This window comes from Piliocolobus tephrosceles, chromosome 9 (genome assembly GCF_002776525.5).
Source record: "Piliocolobus tephrosceles isolate RC106 chromosome 9, ASM277652v3, whole genome shotgun sequence".
NCBI classification, from domain to species: domain Eukaryota; kingdom Metazoa; phylum Chordata; class Mammalia; order Primates; family Cercopithecidae; genus Piliocolobus; species Piliocolobus tephrosceles.
In genome coordinates, this window is record NC_045442.1 from 43,916,198 (window position 1) to 43,935,295 (window position 19,098).

The 19,098-nt window shown below is 34.6% G+C and overlaps 1 protein-coding gene across 7 annotated transcripts in view; it reads right to left on the bottom strand.

Annotated features, from left to right (window-relative positions):
* The window catches only part of KIF20B (kinesin family member 20B), a 77,927-nt gene that overhangs the window by 56,285 nt on the left and 2,544 nt on the right, over nucleotides 1-19,098 (bottom strand). For 4 of the 7 annotated variants that reach the window (XM_023226298.2, XM_023226294.2, XM_023226295.2 and 1 more), the window contains 12 exons: nucleotides 17,739-17,886; nucleotides 13,904-13,990; nucleotides 13,696-13,812; nucleotides 13,101-13,239; nucleotides 12,013-12,197; nucleotides 9,080-9,116; nucleotides 7,969-8,196; nucleotides 6,610-6,721; nucleotides 5,656-5,727; nucleotides 5,427-5,573; nucleotides 4,284-4,446; nucleotides 3,451-3,738 (listed from right to left, as the gene is read on the bottom strand). In XM_023226298.2, the coding sequence (XP_023082066.1) occupies nucleotides 3,451-3,738; nucleotides 4,284-4,446; nucleotides 5,427-5,573; nucleotides 5,656-5,727; nucleotides 6,610-6,721; nucleotides 7,969-8,196; nucleotides 9,080-9,116; nucleotides 12,013-12,197; nucleotides 13,101-13,239; nucleotides 13,696-13,812; nucleotides 13,904-13,990; nucleotides 17,739-17,885 (1,722 nt within the window). In that variant the 5' untranslated portion in view covers nucleotide 17,886. Of the gene's footprint in view, nucleotides 1-3,450; nucleotides 3,739-4,283; nucleotides 4,447-5,426; nucleotides 5,574-5,655; nucleotides 5,728-6,609; nucleotides 6,722-7,968; nucleotides 8,197-9,079; nucleotides 9,117-12,012; nucleotides 12,198-13,100; nucleotides 13,240-13,695; nucleotides 13,813-13,903; nucleotides 13,991-17,738; nucleotides 17,887-18,277; nucleotides 18,410-19,098 lie in introns of those variants that run through there. The other 3 variants (XM_023226297.3, XM_023226293.2, XM_023226296.2) reach the window with 2 other exon arrangements.

Genomic DNA, 19,098 nt, shown 5'->3' on the forward strand with positions numbered 1-19,098 from the left:
CACTGCAAGCTCCGCCTCCCGGGTTCACGCCATTCTCCCGCCTCAGCCTCCTGAGTAGCTGGGACCACAGGCGCCCGCCACCTCGCCCGGCTAATTTTTTGTATTTTTAGTAGAGACGGGGTTTCGCCGTGTTAGCCAGGATGGTCTCGATCTCCTGACCTCGTGATCCGCCCGTCTCGGCCTCCCAAAGTGCTGGGATTACAGGCTTGAGCCACCGCACCCGGCCCATAATTTGTTTTTATATAAAGAATACCAGGTTACAAAATAGTAACATATAATAAAAATCCATTAACATGAGTGGTAGATTTGAAAGATATTTATATTTAATTTTTCTTTTTCACTCTACTATAAATATATAATACTCTTTAAATAATTTTAAACTACACACTTTCTGTGTAAAACAATAAATAATAACTATTGAAGGAGAAATCAAAATGCATGTGGAAAAACCTTCCGAAGTTTATTTTTTTGAGACGAAGTCTCTCCCTGTCGCCCAGGCTGGAGTGCAGTGGTGCAATCTCGGCTCACTACAAGCTCCGCCTCCTGGGCTCACACCATTCTCCTGCCTCAGTCTCCCCAGTAGCTGGGACTACAGGCGCCTGCCACCATTCCTGGCTAATTTTTTGTATTTTTAGTAGAGACGGGGTTTCGCCGTGTTAGCCAGGATGGTCTCAATCTCCTGACCTCATGATCCACCCGCCTTGTTCTCCCAAAGTGCTGGGATTACAGGCGTGAGCTGTGAGCCACTGCACTCAGGTGGAAGTTTAATAGTTTTCAATAATTAGATTTTATCATTGTTAGCATCTGATAAAGTTTTTGCTGAAAAAATTCAGATTGGCTATTATAGCTAAATGAATTTAAGTATATGTATGCTAATATCAAGGTATTTTATAATGGTTCTTAGAAGTCCCAATCCTTTGATTAAAATGTGAATAAAGGGCTGGGCACATTGACTCACATCTGTAATCCCAGCGCTTTGCAAGGCAGGAGGATTGCCTGAGCTCAAAAGTTCAAGATCAGCCTGGACAATAGAGCAAGGCCTCGTGTCTATAAAAAATTTTTAAAAATTAGTTAGGGGTGGTGGCATGTGTCTGCAGTCCCAGTTACTCAGGAGGCTGAGGCAAGAGGATCACTTGAACCCAGGATTTCCAAGCAGCAGTGAGCCATAACTATACTATCGCACTCCAGCCTGGGCAACAGAGCAAGACTTTGTCTGTAGAAGAAAACAAATAAAGCATGCCAACACCTAAGCATGTTGATTTTTAAATGTCAAATATTAAACAACATTTTGATGAATTTCCTTAAAATATCTAGCCAATAAGATAAGCATTCACACTATATAATCCATCATAAACTATAGCATTAAATATTTTTCTCTAGTAGTTTCAGAAATTTTACTAAGCAACATTATAAAAAATTTCAACTTTGAGATGAAAAAAAAATAAAACTAGGTTTTTTGGTTTGTTTCTTTAAGATAAAGCCTCACTCTGTCACCCAGGCCAGAGTGCAGTGGTGCAGTGATGGCTCACTGCTGCCTAGAAATCCTGGGCTTAAGCAATCTTCCCACTGCAGCCTCCCAAGTAGCTGGGACTACACGTGCGCGTCATCATGCCTGGCTAATTTTTTTATTTTTTTGTAGAGATGGGGTCTCACTATGTTGCCCAGGCTGGTTTTGAACTCTTGAGCTCAAGCAATCCTCCTACCTCAGCTTCCCAAAGTGCTGGAATTACAGGTGTGAGCCACTATACCAGCCAAACTAGACTACTAATGGCTCCTTTCGTCCCTGAGGAGGTACTATTTAATACATTACAAAAGCCGAAGTAACAAGGTCTAATCACATCGTGACCAGATAAAGTGGGACTTGTACTACATCTAAAGCTATCATTCTTGTTTCCAAACATATGTTCAATAATCACTTTCAGGGACATGAAGGTAAATTATTAAAATGAGACTATTTAGCCCAATACATCATCGATCTACTTACACTTCTGCAATCCAAAAGAGTACTGATTTGTGATACGTCAACAACATTAAAGCACACCCATGAACACAGGTCTACTAGTGTTTCTAGGACACTGGTAAGAGGACTCCATGTATACTCATGGTGTTATGGCCAATTAAAGAGGGGATTAGGTGGCCAGGTAAGGTGGCTCACGCCTGTAATCCCAGCACTTTGGGAGGCCAAGGCAGGCAATCACAAGGTCAGGAGTTCGAGACCAGCCTGGCCCACATGGTGAAACCCCGCCTCTACTAAAGATACAAAAAAACTTAACTGGGTATGGCTGCGCATGCCTATAATCCCAGCTACTCGGGAGGCTAAGGGAGGAGAATCGCTTGAACCCAGGAGGCGGAGGTTGCAGTGAGCTGAGATTGTGTCATTGCACTCTAGCCTTGGCAACAGGGCAAGACGCTCTCTCAAAAATAAATAAATAAATAAATAAATAAATACACACACACACACACACACACACACAATAACTGGACAGAAGCTGAAAAAACAACTGTTATATCTTATTTATCATAATAAGATGACAAACAATTACTGTTTTTGAAGATATGGGATCATAGGTACTTGGTAGATATTTTTAGCACTTGTACTTGAGACTGCAAAATAAAAGTGTGATGGAATACATAAAATCACTTAGTGAAAGGATACTCACATGGTCTATAAGTATCACTCCATAGATAATATGCTTTTGCAATAAAGATCTGAAATATTGTATCTTAACCAAGTGAGCAAAACTTAGCATCTCTAAGAATGGAAAAATCAGACATCATGGGGCTCTTAGTGTGATGCAACAGAAAATTTACAACTTAACCTACATAAAAAGCTTCCCTAATGTATTAAACCTAAATCATGAAGAAATAATTAAACAAATCTAGATTGCAGGTATTCTATGAGAAAACTAGGACCCACTTTTCAAAAATGTCAGTGTTAGATTAGAAATAATTAAAGAAACATAATAATCAAAAGCAATTTGTTAACTCTGGCTGTTGACAAAAACAAAGGGGCAATAAAGAACATATCAGGAACACTGGAGAAATCTCAATACAAACAGTATACGAGGTTATATTAGTGTATCAATGTTGAATTTCTTGGGTATGAAAATTTCATGGTCTTGTGATCATGACGAAAATGCCCATGTTCTTAGAAAAATATGTTCAAATATTTAGATGTAAAGTCATTATGTCTGGATCTTATTTTCAAATTCTACAGACCAAAAGATGTGTATTTGCATACTCATAAAATGGTAACTGGAGAATCCAGGGGAAGTATAAATAAGTATTCATTGTACCAGTCTTTCTATAGGTTTGAAATTTTTCAAAATATAAAGTTGAACACAAAAACTTCAGTGTATTGTTGAAAAAAACTGAAGAGAGAGCCTTAAGATTTAACCTTAACTTCAGAATAAGAAGACAAGCATAGAAGTATGAGTTCTTAATACATACTCTTTTCTCCTCGTGGCTAATGAAAGCCTTATTTTCCTCCAATGTTTTATCTAGATCTTCATCAATAAGTTTAGTTTCCACATTTTGAGTTTCTTCATAGTTTTCTAGCTCCTCAACTAAATCCTCGTCTTCCATCAAATCTTCCAGACTATTTTCCCATGAAATGGTGGCTCTTTTTACATTTAATATTTTATTATTTGAATTATTGTCTAGTGATACATCTTGAGAAGATCTGACAGGTCCAAATAATTTCTCTTGAGAGGAATTTAAAGTGTCTGGGACACAAACCTGTTAAAATATTCAATGTGACTTTTAAAATAGAAAAGACAAGAACTGTCCACTAGAAAATGATTATTTTATAAATTTAAGTCAAATGAAAACTCAAGTGTTAAAGGAAAAACTATTCAAACAAACATACAAACAGGAATCACCATCCCTAAATGAACATTCTGATAGGAAAAAAGCTACTTACACATGCAAACTAGAGGAAAAAATCTATCTTCCTGGGCTAAGTTCTCAGTATTAATCTTAGCAAAGGGTTTTCCAATTACCCAGAAGCACCAAATGAATAAGATGAATGGCAGAGCAGACAATTCATTCCAAAAATACTCATTAATTTGTAATTGATGTTTATTATTAACTCTTATTACTAAAGGTCATTTTAATCCTAGAATGGGCAACTTTCAATCCTTTCTCATGTCTTCCTACTTGGTCAAATATTTACCTTTTTAATTTTCAATTATTTCCTAGGCTTACAGTATTAAGTACAAAATATTTATTTCAAGAAAAAGTATTAATATTCTAAGAAGAAGCTTAATAAAATAAGTATTTACTTTTTGTGCAATGGCTGAGAACTTCAATACATTGAGTGTTTCATCATAGGCTAAATAACATTGGCTGATGTTGACAATCATACATATTTTCCCTTTACCATTAAAAAAACTTTGAAAATAGTGAGTCAGTTTACTTTCCCGGAAAGGCACATGCTGTTGAAACCTATGGAAAAAAATTTCAGAAAACACTGTAAGTTAAAACACATCTCATGAAGTCGAGGTGCTGACAAATTTTACAAAGAAATAATTAAGCCATCTATCATGAAATTAAACTTTAGGGTAGCGATTATTTCCAGATGTAATAGTCCTCAGTTTTCATTTTATCTTTTCTTGTTTGTTTTTGTTTTGAGACAGGGTCTAGCTCAGTTGCCCAGACTGGAGTACAGTGGCACTCACAACTTACTGCAGCTTCAATCTATTAGGCTCAAGAGATCCTCTCGCCTCTGCCTCCAGGTTAGCAGGGATTATGGGCGCCTGCCACCACATCTGGTTAATTTTTTTTATTTTTATTTTTAGTACAGATGAGGCTGGTCTTGAACTGCTGGGCTCAAGCAATCCTCCTGCCTTGGCCTCCAAAAGTGCCGGGATTACAGGCATAAGCCACCATGCCTGGTTGTTTGTTTTAACTGCTGCTACTTACTAACAATAACTCACTACGTAAAATATAAAGAAAACCACATTTCAACTGGGTTATGTTCTCTAGTATAGAGCAAGTATATAAGAGATGTCATGAAACACCCTAAGTAGAAATGGTGAAGGCTGATTTATATTTACTCAGCCTAAAATGCTAATTAATACAAAAATCTATTGCATCTAGAACCACACACAACGCATTAATAAGAAAAAGGTGTTTTTAGATCCTAAACCAGCATTAGAAGCTTCTCATTTACAGTGTCTATTGGTACAGATTTGCCATAGAAAATACTGACTTTACTTGATGAGTTACTGGCATCAACTGACACTTCTATGATTGTCTTTAATCCAAGATCTCTTAAGCACTTGAATCACAATCTATACACAGTCATTACATAAGAAGCAGGTTAAAAATCAAAAAAGAACTTTCTAAAAACAAAAAAGTTGAAAGTTTAAATACTATAATATTTAATAAGCTAATAAGCTAACAACACTTTCAGGAACACTTACTTTGACTTTTCACTATTCTTCAAGACGTTAATACACTTTCCCAGAGTCAATAAAGAAGTGTTGATATTCCCAGTCTCTCTTAACCTTTCACCTTCATTCTGTGTCTTCATAGTTCGTTCTGAACCAGCAAGATCACATAAAGATAATCTGAATTAAGAAAAGAAAAATTACTTTAAAAGTTCTTCAAAACAATTACAAATAATTACAATTTAAAGAATATTCAACTTACTCACTGACTCGAATTACACGAGACATTTCAGAATCTTCAATCTGTAATATTTTAATAGTGAATATGCTGTGACTGAAATACAAATATCAAATGTTATCATTTTAATTTCTGCATTCTAAATAGGAGAGACATGTATTCAAATCAACCTTATTTATACCCTAATATTAACTACAGTCCACCATTGCATTTTCCAATTAGCTGTTAGATATTTCAACCCAGTGTTCTACTGTCACTTACATACCCAAATGCCTAAAATCACCTTTTGCCTAGCTCTAAATCCCTCAAATTACCTCCTGACAGTTCAACTTCTATTAACAGTATCATTTATAATAAAGTCACAATTTGTTTTAAAAGACAGTATTAGTTAACATGGTATTATATACAGCTAGCTAATACTCTGAATACACACGAAAGCAAAGCATACATTTGACCTATAGATCCGGATCTTGTATTGTCCCATGCCCAACTGACTATGGGAACAGGGCTCCTTCTCTCTTAAGAAAAAGCCTGCTTTAATTATCTCACTGCTTAAACTTATTTCCTTTGCCTCTCATTCCCCAAACCCATCAAAACATATTTCCTTAACCCCTTGAGATTATACCCTCACTGAGTATGTTTATATAGTATTCAGGGGATAAGTGAGAAAGACCCAGAGAAAAGGCCACCATTATTACCAACTCCAAAAATACTGAGCTTAGATACTGACATAAAGTAACAATACCTCAGAGACTTCCTATAAATGAATAAACCTGTCAGGACAGGAAACAGTATTGATAAATGTGCTTAGTGTTATTCTGTTTACCAAATGTTTTTTATGCCTTATAAATTTATTAACAGAAGAGAACCTACTGCCCACTTTAATGTAAAATTAGCTGTGTTTAAATTAGCATAGAATACTAATTACATAGAATACATCAGTGATTCGAGTTTACTCTTACAGAGTTTATTCTTTACCTCCTACTGGAAGCATTATTCAATTTTGTGAAGGCAACACTCTGGTGCTTTATTCCTAGTTTTAAAAGTCTATAGGCTTCTTTGGAATCAGATACTTGAATCCATTGTAGATCTTTAAAAAATAAAGAGGATATATGTTAATTTATTGAGACAAAGAATGTGCTCTACAATGCAATCTCTTTGGAAGTCTTTTCCTAGTGACATATAATGAAATCTTCCTTCTGACAACACATCCTAGCTGGAGTCAACTCAGTTATTTCAGGTTACACCAGAGGGGAAGATTATAACAATGTTCAATGTAATTTAAATTACACAAACACACAAAGTAAATGTTTGTCAACAGAGTCTGCCAAACGGGAAATTAAATACAGTAACAATTCCTTAGAATTAGACACTCAGGGAAAAAAGAGAGGCAAAATACAGTACAGACTAAACCTGTAAAATTACCTAGCTATTAAACACTGAAGACTGTAATTTATTACTGAATCATAAAATCAGATTTATTGAATGACCAGTATTTTAATTGTTTTTTATTTTTATTTTTATTTTTTTTGGAGACAGGGTCTTACTCTGTTGCCCAGCCTGGAGTGCAAAAGTGTGACCATGTCCCTCTACAGCCTTGACCTCCTAGGCTCAAGTGATCCTCCTGCCTCAGCCTCCTGAGTAGATGGGACTAAAGATGCATACCACCATGCCAGGCTAATTTTTGTATTTTTTGTAGAGATGGCGTTTTGCCATGTTGCCCAAGCTGGTCTAGAAATCCTGAGCTCAAGTGATCCACCCGCCTCAGCCTCCCAAAGTGCTGGGATCACAAGTGTGAGCCACTGCATCTGGCCAGCATTTTATAGAAATGACAAAGAATATAGAAAATATCACAGTGCATTCCTTGTAGTAGAAGTATAATCAATGAAATTTTTCAGTTGTAAATATTACATATGTGTATATATACATGCATGTAGGTACTGAGTCATGATGTTATTAATATGTATTTCCTACCATGAATTGTTTTAAAAGGTTAGAAAAAACACTCTGGAAGGATAGTAACATTTCATAGCTGCAAAATTTGGACACTGTTACAAAGTAGGAGAATAATGTGAATATAACCATACACAGCTTTTCCCATCACCACAAATCCAATTAATGATACTCAAGCAAATACAATACCCAAATAGACCCCTTTATATTCAAGTTTAATAAATATACCAAAACATACTCCCAAAACACAAAATTATCTTCTTCTCTTAATGTTAATAATTAGCATTACAATTTTCAATTTTCTATTTGCTTTGGTCTTACAGCTAGCACAAAGCCCAAGGAGAGAACTTCGGAACAATAAAATAAAAATATTCATTAGTATACCTTTTATAAAAGAATAGCCCTTTACATCTTGGGAAAGGCGCAGCATCTTTCTCTTTCGGAATTTAGATGATACAGGAACAAACAAGTCATAAATATATTCATTGTAAATTTCAAAGAAAGAAACCCACACAGAAAATTTTATATTATTAGCCATATTCAAGCTGGCTTGTTCACAATCTTTCATGGATTCTTCAAACTCTGAGATATTCAAAGAGTTAGTTAAATTTCCTACAAAAAAAAAGAAAAAGAAAAAACAATAATCACAAAAGTAAGCAACTGACTAAAAATGTGACAAAAGTACAAATCGATTCCCAGACTTGAAAAACCAAGTATGCTTAATCTTTTGACCGTCTATGTTAAACACTTTTTGGAACAAAGGAAGATGTAAATAATATCTGCTTTAACCAAAGTTAGACTACTTCCTATCATTCCTTTCTTTTTCAAAATATGTTAATGAACCAACAGAAATTAAACATAAAGGACAAAGAAAAACAAAAGTGTCTTTCCAATTCAATATTAAAATTGTAACCAGTAAAAGGGGTATCTGTAATATTTAATACAAACAAAACATTACAATGACTGACATTTCATATAAATACGTATCATTTTCCAGGTATTACCGACTATGTCATTACAGAAATTAAATCCTTAGTAACCAAAGAAGAGGTCTATAGAAAAAAAAAAACACAATGTATACAAAAAATTTTTTTTTTTTTTTGAGACGGAGTCTCACTCTGTCCTCAGGTTGGAGTGCAGTGGTGCAATCTCAGCTCACTGCAACCTCCACCTTCTGAGTTCAAGTATTCTCTTGCTTCAGCCTCCCGGGTAGCTAGGACTACAGGCCCACGCCACCACACCCAGCCAATTTTTTTATTTTTACTAGAGACGGGGTTTCACCATGTTGGCCAGGATGGTCTCAATCTCCTGACCTCATGATCCACCCACCTCTGCCTCTCAAAGTGCTGGGATTACAGGCGTGAGCCACCACACCTGGCCTAAAAATTTTTTACTAATAAAAATAAAACATTAGAAGTGATTTAAAAATTAAAAGCTTTTCAAATGTACTTCATATAATCAACATATCAAAGATAGGTGAGCAATGAAACCTTACCATAAAGAGTATCATCACTGTCATTATGCATAGTAACCTAAAAAAGAAAGATTGTTTTAAAAAAATTTTTTTAAATTTTCATTAAGGTTAAATAATCAAGATATTAATTACCTATCCAAAGAAGTCACTACCAAATCACAACCTTTCATCCACCCAATTCAATGAATTCTTTAATTTTTCCCAGTTAAATAATATAGTTTCATGGGAAAATACAGAGAACTATGAAAAATATTATCATGTATAATCCCTGCCACTCTGGTTGGTTACTATTAATATTTTAATACATTCCCCTTCTATTGTTTTCCCCACACTTATGTTGTAAGCTTTTTCTCCCTATAATTAAAAATTGTTTACAACAGTTGATGGCTATATAACACATGTGAAATGACTTAATTATTCCCTTATTATTAGACATTTAAATTATTCACCAAGTTTTGCCAAATATCTTTCTGTATTTTCTTCTGCATTCTAATTATTTCCTTAGAAATAGAAATAAACCCATTTCCTTGGAGTATACACCTAAAACTGAATTGGTGGATGAAAAGATATAAAATATTTTAATGTTCTCACTCTTAACATAGTATTGCCAATTTGCTTTCTAGAACCATTTACAATGTATGAAAGTACATGATCTCATTTTTTTTTTTAACGTTCTAATCATTTCATAGGCAAAACAGTATCAAGTTTTAACTGAATAACTTGTTAGAATTTTTTTTTTCTTTTTTTCTTTTTTTTGAGACAGAGTCTTGCTCTGTCACCCAGGCTGGAATGTAGTGGCACAATCTCGGCTCACTGCAACCTCCACCTCTGGGGTTCAAGAGATTCTTGTGCCTCAGCCTCCCAAGCAGCTGAGGCTACAGGTGTGAGTCACCACGCCCAGCTCATGTTTTGTATTTTTAATAGAGACAGGGTTTCGCCATGTTGGCCAAGCTGGTCTCGAACTCTTGGTCTCAAGTGATCTGCCCACCTCAGCCTCCCAAAGTTCTCAGATTACAGGCGTGAGCCACCATGCTCAGCGAAAAAATTTTTTTCATTATTAATGATTTTAATTTCCTCTATGAATTGGCTATGGAGTTATCCACCAATCTCCATAAATTTTGTTGAAATACAATTTTACTTTCAGAGACCATAGTCATAGACTCAACTTTGAACTCTACTGGTAACACACTTTTTACTGCCTTAAAACCCTGGTTTCTAAATGTTTTAAAAAAGAAAAATTCGCATTAATAGGTTAAAAATAATTACAAAAACAATTAGTAGTTTTTAACAGCCTTGAATAGAATAATGTCTGAAAATATACTACAAAATCCAGAAGGCACAAGAGGAATAAACAGACAAGTATAACTTCATTTTTTAAAGTTGATATGGTACCACCTTCTATAAAATAATACCTCCTCACAGTATTTTACATATTTATTTATTGTCCGTCTCCATGAGGGCAGTACCATTTGTCCTCAAAACTGAAAATACTGCCTGGAAAAAAAACAGGTGACTGAATAAAATTTGCTGAGTAGATGAATACTGAAAAACACAATGGGCCAGGCTTGGTAGCTCAAACATGTAATCTCAACACTTTGGAAGGCCAAGGGAGGAGGATCTCCTGAGGCCAAGAGTTCAAGTCCAGCCTAGGCGACATACCAAGACCCCATTTCTACAAAAAAATCAAAACAGCCAGGAGCGGTGGCATGCCCCTGTAGTTCCAGCTACTCAGAGGAGGTTGAGGCAGGAGAACCACTTGTGCCCAGGAGTTCAAGAGAGCAGTGAGCTATGATCATATACCACTATACTCCAGCCTGTAGGACAAAGCAAGATCCTGTCTCTAAAAACTAAAAAAAGGAAGAAAAAAAAAGAAAAACACAATGGGGGCAGGGGAGAAACAAGCAATAAGCCAGAAAATTTGCAACCCATACAGTAATACATTAATAATGTATTCATTTTTTAAATACATTTTAATAAATCAGTAAACAAGAAAAGTCATACAATACTAGAGAAATGGACAAAGAACGTATGTGACAAATCACAGGAAAAAATTCTAAGATGTACTAATCACCTAATTTACAATTAAAGAAATAAAAAGTAAGCTGAAGTGAGCCATTTTTTACCTATCAAACCAGACATTATTAAATATCCAATCTTGGCCTGAGTTTGGGAAAATTAGCACCAAATATATTTGCAATGGAATGTTTCTTCACTGAAACACTGTTCAAAATAGTAAAACACAGAAACAATACAAATGGCCATCAATGGAGACTTGGTTTTAAAAGCCGATTAAAAATTTAAAAAAAGAAGTTAAAGACTTAACAGGTAAAAGGCACATGATTTAAGGTTGGAAGAGTTTTGAGATATGCTAAATGAAATACGAAGTCACAGAATGGTAAGCATAGTAAGATCTCTTTTTTGTTTAAAAAAAAAAAAACTATATCATACATATAAAGACAAAGGTATGAAGATATACACATCATATATATGTTTGTGTATATACAGATAGAAAGCTCTGCATATGGATTTTATACAGAGAGAGAAAAGGCCCAAAAAAGATGTTTTCCAATCTATTAACAATTTTTTCTTTAGGAATGAAATTAAAGGAAACTTTTACTTTTTACTTCTCACATTCCCTATTTTAAATTTTGGGTACATATTATTTTCACAGGTAAAAAACAGAATTTTAAAAAATCATTACATAAAAAGCACAATGCTGGCTCTACAACAATCAAAAAAGATTTCAGAACCATTTACATTTGTATTGTCGAAACATTCTTGCTGTTGGTACAAATAGAAAAGATGTCTTCAAACTTTAAGCTTTATTTTTCTCGAAAAAATAAATAAAAAACACTAACACCACAAAACAGATTCCAATATATGGTGAAACAATCTAAAGGGTTTATAAGAAGTCAGGAATTATACATATTTTACATACTAAAATATTTTCATACCTCTTTAATTTGCCGAAGCAATGCACTTTTGCCAGCAATTTCTTCTTTCTCTTGTTCTGATGATAACCGTAAGTATTCTCTAGATCTATGTGGTTTAAGGTTCATCTTTGTATACAGTCTTTCTTGAAGACTATCAAATAATACATTCAAAGTTCGAGGCAGAATGCCCATATTTTCTTCTGTGCCTGCAAAAGGAATTTTTGTGTTACACTTTCTCAGTCTACTAGGAAAGAGGAAACTTTCCTTGTTTATTAAAGCTCCTTTGATACTACCAATAGGCAAGAGTCAACAATTAAAATGAAAATGATAGAAGGTGAGGATTACTCAGTTTTCCATCACTTTGTTATTCACTGTAGGTAGTTACCAACATTCTATTGACTATTATTCTGATGTAAACCTGAAATTTTACATTCAGATAATGCAACCATATTAAGATTTGTAATCACCCATAACCACAAACTATAAAAGTAAAATGAAATATAAAATTTCTTCCTGGTCATTTATGCTTAATTCTCTGTATCACATCAATACTTTTTATGGATTTTAATCATCATCTAAATCTCTATCAATGGGTATTTTCACAAATGAATTAAATAAATTTGAATTAAAAGCCAATAGCAAGGCCAGGCGTGGTGGCTCTTGCCTGCAATCCAAGCACCTTGGGAGACCAAGGTGGGCAGATCACCTGAGGTCAGGAGTTCGAGACTAGCCTGCCCAAAATGGTGAACCCCCCATTTCTGCAAAAATATAAAAATTAGCTTGGCAAAATATAAAAAACTGGTGTCACACGCCTGGAGTCCCAGCCACTCGGGAAGCTCAGTAGCTGAGGCAGGAGAGTCGTTTGAACCCAGGAATCAGAGGTTGCAGTGAGCCGAGATCACACCACTGCACGCCAGCCAGGGCAACATAGTGAGACTGTCTCCAGAAAAAAAACCAACAGCAATACATAATCAATATGCTAGTACTATCAAAAATAGAGCAAACACATACTAGGTAATAGCGACATAACTACATGTATGTATTATAAAAATACTGAGTGATTATTATTGCTTCCTTATCCTTTCCAACCAAAATAAAACAATATTTACCTTGAAACGTATATGTTTTTCCTGAATTGGTTAGCCCGTAAGTAAAAATCAGACGACTTTGTCCTTTCAAGAGGTCTTTTACTGGTTGCATAATGCAACCCTGAAAGAATTCCTTCTGTGTAGTTGCTGGGCCAAAAACCTAAGCAAGCATTTTTAAAAAACTCTTTTTAGAAAATTCAAGTTAATATTAATAGTGTGTTCCATCCCAACACACTGTTTAAAAATTTTAAAGATTCATTCTTAAAACAGGTGCCATATCCCCACTCCCACAAATACACTTGATAGTTTTACTACCAGAAAGTTTTCAAGATAGAAATCTGTACCAAGGAATTAAGAATTCACCTAAGTTTTGAAAAGAATATTTCTTAAAAATATATTAATAATAATTTTAACACTACAGTGATCTCTTTACATCCAATTATATATTTCCAGACCTGAGATTTGAGTCTTATTCTTAAGGAAAAAATACTAGAACCTAAAATCTAAGTTGCATAAGCACAAAATGTATAGTTCACTATATATAATTATATAGCAATTTAGCCTAAGCCAAGTCTCTTTATCTTTAAAACAAAAAACAAAAACACTTCAGTTTTACCTTGGAAAAACTGAATTTCTGGGCCATCTGCCCCGAGCTTTTCTCACTTAACCGACCAAGGATGCATTGAGGCTCTTTCAGCACAACAGTCTGTGAATCCAGAATATGCACACAGCCCTAGAATACATACCTCCAATAAATAAAAACTAGTATTTTGCCAATTTAAAAGAAAATAAAATATTAAAATTCTATTAAATTCAACACAAACCTCAGACTCATGTTCTTTTTCTGACTGTGTAAATGGTCTTATTCGAAGACAAACCTGGAGATAATCTTTGGATTCGAAACTGTTTGCCTTAACAAATAAAGGAGAACAATATTGTGTTTTTGAAAGATATGGCTTTTCAGAGACCATCTTTCCTTAACATAGCTAATTTTTACATAATAATCTCAGATCATAAAGAATTTCTAAACAGTCACTATCTGGCTTTTAATCATGTTAGAAAAACTCAACAAATCTATTTAAATAAAAACAAAATACACCAAAATAAATCCAATTTCCTCCATCTCCTGTATTTATACATGAAGTTTACAAAAAGCCTTTATTCCACAAAAGCCTAATATAATTAATGAGGCCCTAAGTCATTGGAAAATATAACTCTAGAATAAATCAAAAGTAACTAGAATATTCTATTATTCAAATGCTCAATTCCATGAGGCATTCAGAATTTTTTTACTATGTACCATTCTCCTTGTTACTTTTTCTGAGCAAGAAACGTGCATAGAAAATATAATTTTAAAGAAATGTTTTAACTTTAAAAAAATAAAAATAAAAAGGAAACTACTTGACAAATGCAACTTAACCAAAACAGACATAACTAGAAAATCTGAATAACCCAATTTCTATTAAGCAAACTGAATCCATTTTCAAACTAAATAATCACACACAAAAAAATCCAGGACCTAGTATTTTAACGGTAAATTCTATCAAACATTTAAGAAAATAATCAGCCCAGGAGCAGTGACTCACGCCTGTAATCCCAATGCTTTGGTAGGCCGAGGCAGGTGGATCACCTGAGGTCGGGAGTTCAAGACCAACCTGACCAACATGGAGAAACCCCATTTCAACTAAAAATACAAAATTAGCCAGGCATGGATTAGCTAGGCAGGGTGGCACATGCCAGTAATCCCAGCTGCTCGGGAGGCTGAGGCAGGAGAATCGCTTGAACCTGGGAGGCCAAGATTGCGGTGAGCCGAGATGGCTCCACTGCACTCCAGCCTGGGCAACAAGAGCAAAACTCCAACTCAAAAGAAAAACCACGCAAATTGTACATAAACTCTTTAAGAAAATACGGGAAGAGAAAATACCTTAACTAATTTTGAGTTTGACATAACCTGAATGACACAACTGACAAAGATAGCCTCAGAAAAAAATTAGAAAACAAAATAGCATATTAAGATATATGCAAAATTTCCCACGCAAAATACTAGCCAATATATAAAACAGGATAATAATATCTAACCAAGAATGGTTTATCCTAGGAATATAAAGTCAGTTTAACATTCAAAAATCAATCCAGGCAATTAACCATATTAAAAGAATAAATGAAGAGAAACTTTTATCTCTACAGATGGAAAAACAGCATTTGACAAAATCCAACGTCCATTTGTAATAAAAAATCTCAGCAGAGTGTAATGAATGCAAACTCTCTCATCCTGATAAAGGGCACTCACAAAAAATCTATAGCTAACAACACACTTAACAGGAAAGACTCAATCTAAGATGAGTAGCAAAATGAGTAATAAGAAGAGGATTTCTGCTTCCCCACTTCCAGTAACACTGTATTAAAGGTTCTAGCTGGTGTAATTGGGCGTGAGGGGGGAAAGGAAATGGGGGAAGAAAAAAGGAGGGGTAAGGGAAAGAGAAAGAAAGGGAAGAGAAAAGGAAAGGAAAAAGGTAAAAGGGAAGGGAAGAAGAGAAAGAAAGAAGGGGAGGGGAAAGAAGGGGAAAGAAAAGGAAAAGAAAAATGGAAGGAAAAAAAGGAAATGAAAAGACAAAAGTCATCCAAATTGGAAAGGAAGAAATAAAATTTTCTTTATTTAGAAACAACATGAACATATGCATACAAAATCCAACAAGTCTACAAAAAATTAACTTATACTAACAGAATGCTAATCAGAGGTTACTTGGAGGTGTGATGTGAGGGAGGACTTACAGGGAGCCTCAAGGAAACTTTTGAGGGTAATGGATATACCCATTAGCTTGACTTTGGTGACAGTTACACAAGTGTATGCATATGTCAAAACTTATCAAACTGCATATTTGAAATATATGCAGTTTTTCATTATGCCTAAAGCAACTAAAAATATTATTTACAATAGCATCAAATAACATAAAATGTTTATAAATATATTTGACAAAAGACACGAAACGCCTCTACACTGACAAGTAAAAAATACCGCTGAGACATTAAAGACCTAAATAAAATGAAGAATACCATGTTCATGGATTAAAACTCAATATTGTCAAGATGTTAATTCTCTCCAAATTGATCCACAGATTTAATGCAATCTCAGTCAAAAGTCTCAAGATGCTGTCTTGTGGAAACCGGTAAGCTGATTCTAAAATTTATGAATATGCAAAGGACCTAGAAAAGCCAAAATTTTCCTAGAAAAGAAAAGCAAAATTGGAGAATTCACACTACCTAATTTCAAGAATCATTATAAACCTACAGAAATAGATGGTGTTGTGTTGGAATAAGGACAAATAGGTCAAAGGAAGAGAATAAAATCCAGAAATAGATACACATATACAGTCATTTGTAAACGCACCAAAACAATGGGGAAAGGAAAGTTTTTTCAATAGATAATGCTGAAATAACTATTTATGTAGTTAAAAAATGTATGGAAGCTAAAAAGAAAAAGAAAAAAGTTAACCTAGGTCCCTGTATCAACTGCACACAAAAACTGTTCAAAATGGACCATAGATATAACTACTCAAATGAAAACCATAAAATTTCTAGAAAAAGTAAGACAAAACCTTTAGGGAAGGCAAAAGTTTCTTAAAGAAAACATACACACACACACACACACACACACACACAAACACAAATTCACCAAAAAAGAAAAATAAATGTTAAATTGAATGTCTTTAAACATCTGATCAAGACACCATTAACCTGACAAAGGATTTGTATACACAAAGATTTCTCACACAACACTAATGAAACAACCTAATTTAAATGGCAAAAAGACCTGAAGAGACACTTTACAAAGAAAGTAGAAAAATGGCCAAGAATACTTGAAAGAGTGCTCATCAGAGCAAACTAAAACCAAAACAGGATACCATTACACATCCACTAGAAATAAAGATTTACATTATCAAGTGTTGGCAAAGAGGTAGAAGCACTGGAACCTACACACATTGCTGGTGCTGGAACAGCCACTTTGAAAAACAGTTTTGTAGTTACTTATAAAGTTAAACTTACACAGTTTGTATTCCTAGGTATTTACCAAAGAAAAATGAAAACACAAATCCACAAAAAGGCTTGCACAAGAATGTTCAGAGCGGCATTACTTATAACTGCCTCAAACTGTAAACTACCTAACCGTCCATCAAATGATAAATGGAAATGTGGCATATCTGAACAACAGACAACTACTTAGCAATAAAAAGGAAAAAACTACTGATATATGATGCATGACAAATCTCAAAAACGTCATGCCAATCCAGGAGTCAATAAATTTTCTCTGTAAAAAGCTAGATAGTTAATACTTTAGGTTCTAGAGACCCTATAGTCTCTGTCACAACTACTCAACTCTGCCATGATAGTGTCACAACAAATGTAGTAAATAAATAAACCAAAAAGTACAATTGTGATGCAATAAAAATTTATTTATGGACAGTGATGTTTGAAATTCATATAATTTGTTATGTGACATTATTCCTATTTTGATTTTTCTTCCACTATTTAAAAATATAAAAACCATTCTTAGCTTGTATCTAAGTACAAAAACAGGTAATACAAAAATAGGCCATTGTTTGCCAACCTTTGTATTAGAAGGAGGCATAATAATCAACACAATGTTTTTCTTGTACTTACCTCAGTGTTTGGAGCAACTAAGGAAAATTCATGAGACAGATCAAGCTTAATGCCATCAAAATTTATTTCTGAAGGCCTTGCAATTGGGTCAGCACTAAAAACATAAGATGGTCGAGGTACTCCCTCTTGATTAAAATTAGATTCCATTCTGCAAGAATAACAGTAACTTTTTTAACATTAATAAGTCAGCATATAAACCACCCACACTTTCAAAAGTCTAGCCCACTACTTCCCTCCAAATAACTAGATTTTAGAAAAGAAAAGCATTACATTTCTTCATTTATAACACAATAGCCTACAGGAAAGATAAAAGATCAAATTATATTTACAGACTCTGAATCTAATAATACTGAACACAGCCTACTATTTTCACATAATATCCATTCAAAGAGGTTTCATGAGTACAGGTAATCTGTAAAGATGGTATAAAACGTTTACTCACTCCCTGAAATCCTTTCAAAACTCAAATAGTAGGAGATCACAGAGTAAATTATAGCCTTGTGTTATCTACTTAGTGACTCCTGTAGAATGTTACTTACAGACTTTCTTTTAGCATTTAGAAGTTAAAACTCAGTTATCTGGGCTTGGCGTGGTGGCTCACAACTGTAATCCCAGCACTTTGGGAGGCCAAGGGGGGTGGGGGTGGATCACGAGGCTAGGAGTTCAAGACCAGCCTAGCCAAGACGGTGAAATCCCACCTCTACTAAAAATACAAAATAATTAGCTGGCTGTGGTGCCAGGTGCCTGTAATCCCAGCTGCTCGAGAAGCTGAGGCAGAGAATTGCTTGAACCCCGGACCTGGAGGTTGCAGTGAGTCGAGATCACACCACTGCACTCAAGCCTGGGCAACAGAGAGAGACTCCATCAAGAGGAGGAAAAAAAAAAAAACCTCAGCTATCTGAAAAATTACTTTCAATTTCAAATTCAAGTAAAAAGTAAAATAATATATGTAAACACATTCAAAACAGTACCTGACACATCACAGGTTTTAAGTTAAATAGGAATAATGCATCAGTAAACTATTACAATTGAATTAAACATAAAATCACTAAACTAAAAGGTAAACTTAAGGATAATCTTAACTAAAAAATACTAACATTCTAATATTTACTGAGACTCTACTAGATGTACAATACCAGAGAGAGGGGGAGGACTCTGAGCTGTTTTTTGACAAGATTATAAAATATCCAGATCAGTGACTCCCAAACTAAGGTCCCTAGCTCAAGAAAGTAGTAACGAGCAAAACCCACTGGTATTATATAAAATGAACCAAAGATGGCCCTTGCATGATGGCCCTAAATTATATACTTCTCCACAGCTGGTAGGGATCTTAGCTCAAATGCCCACTGGATCAAAGACC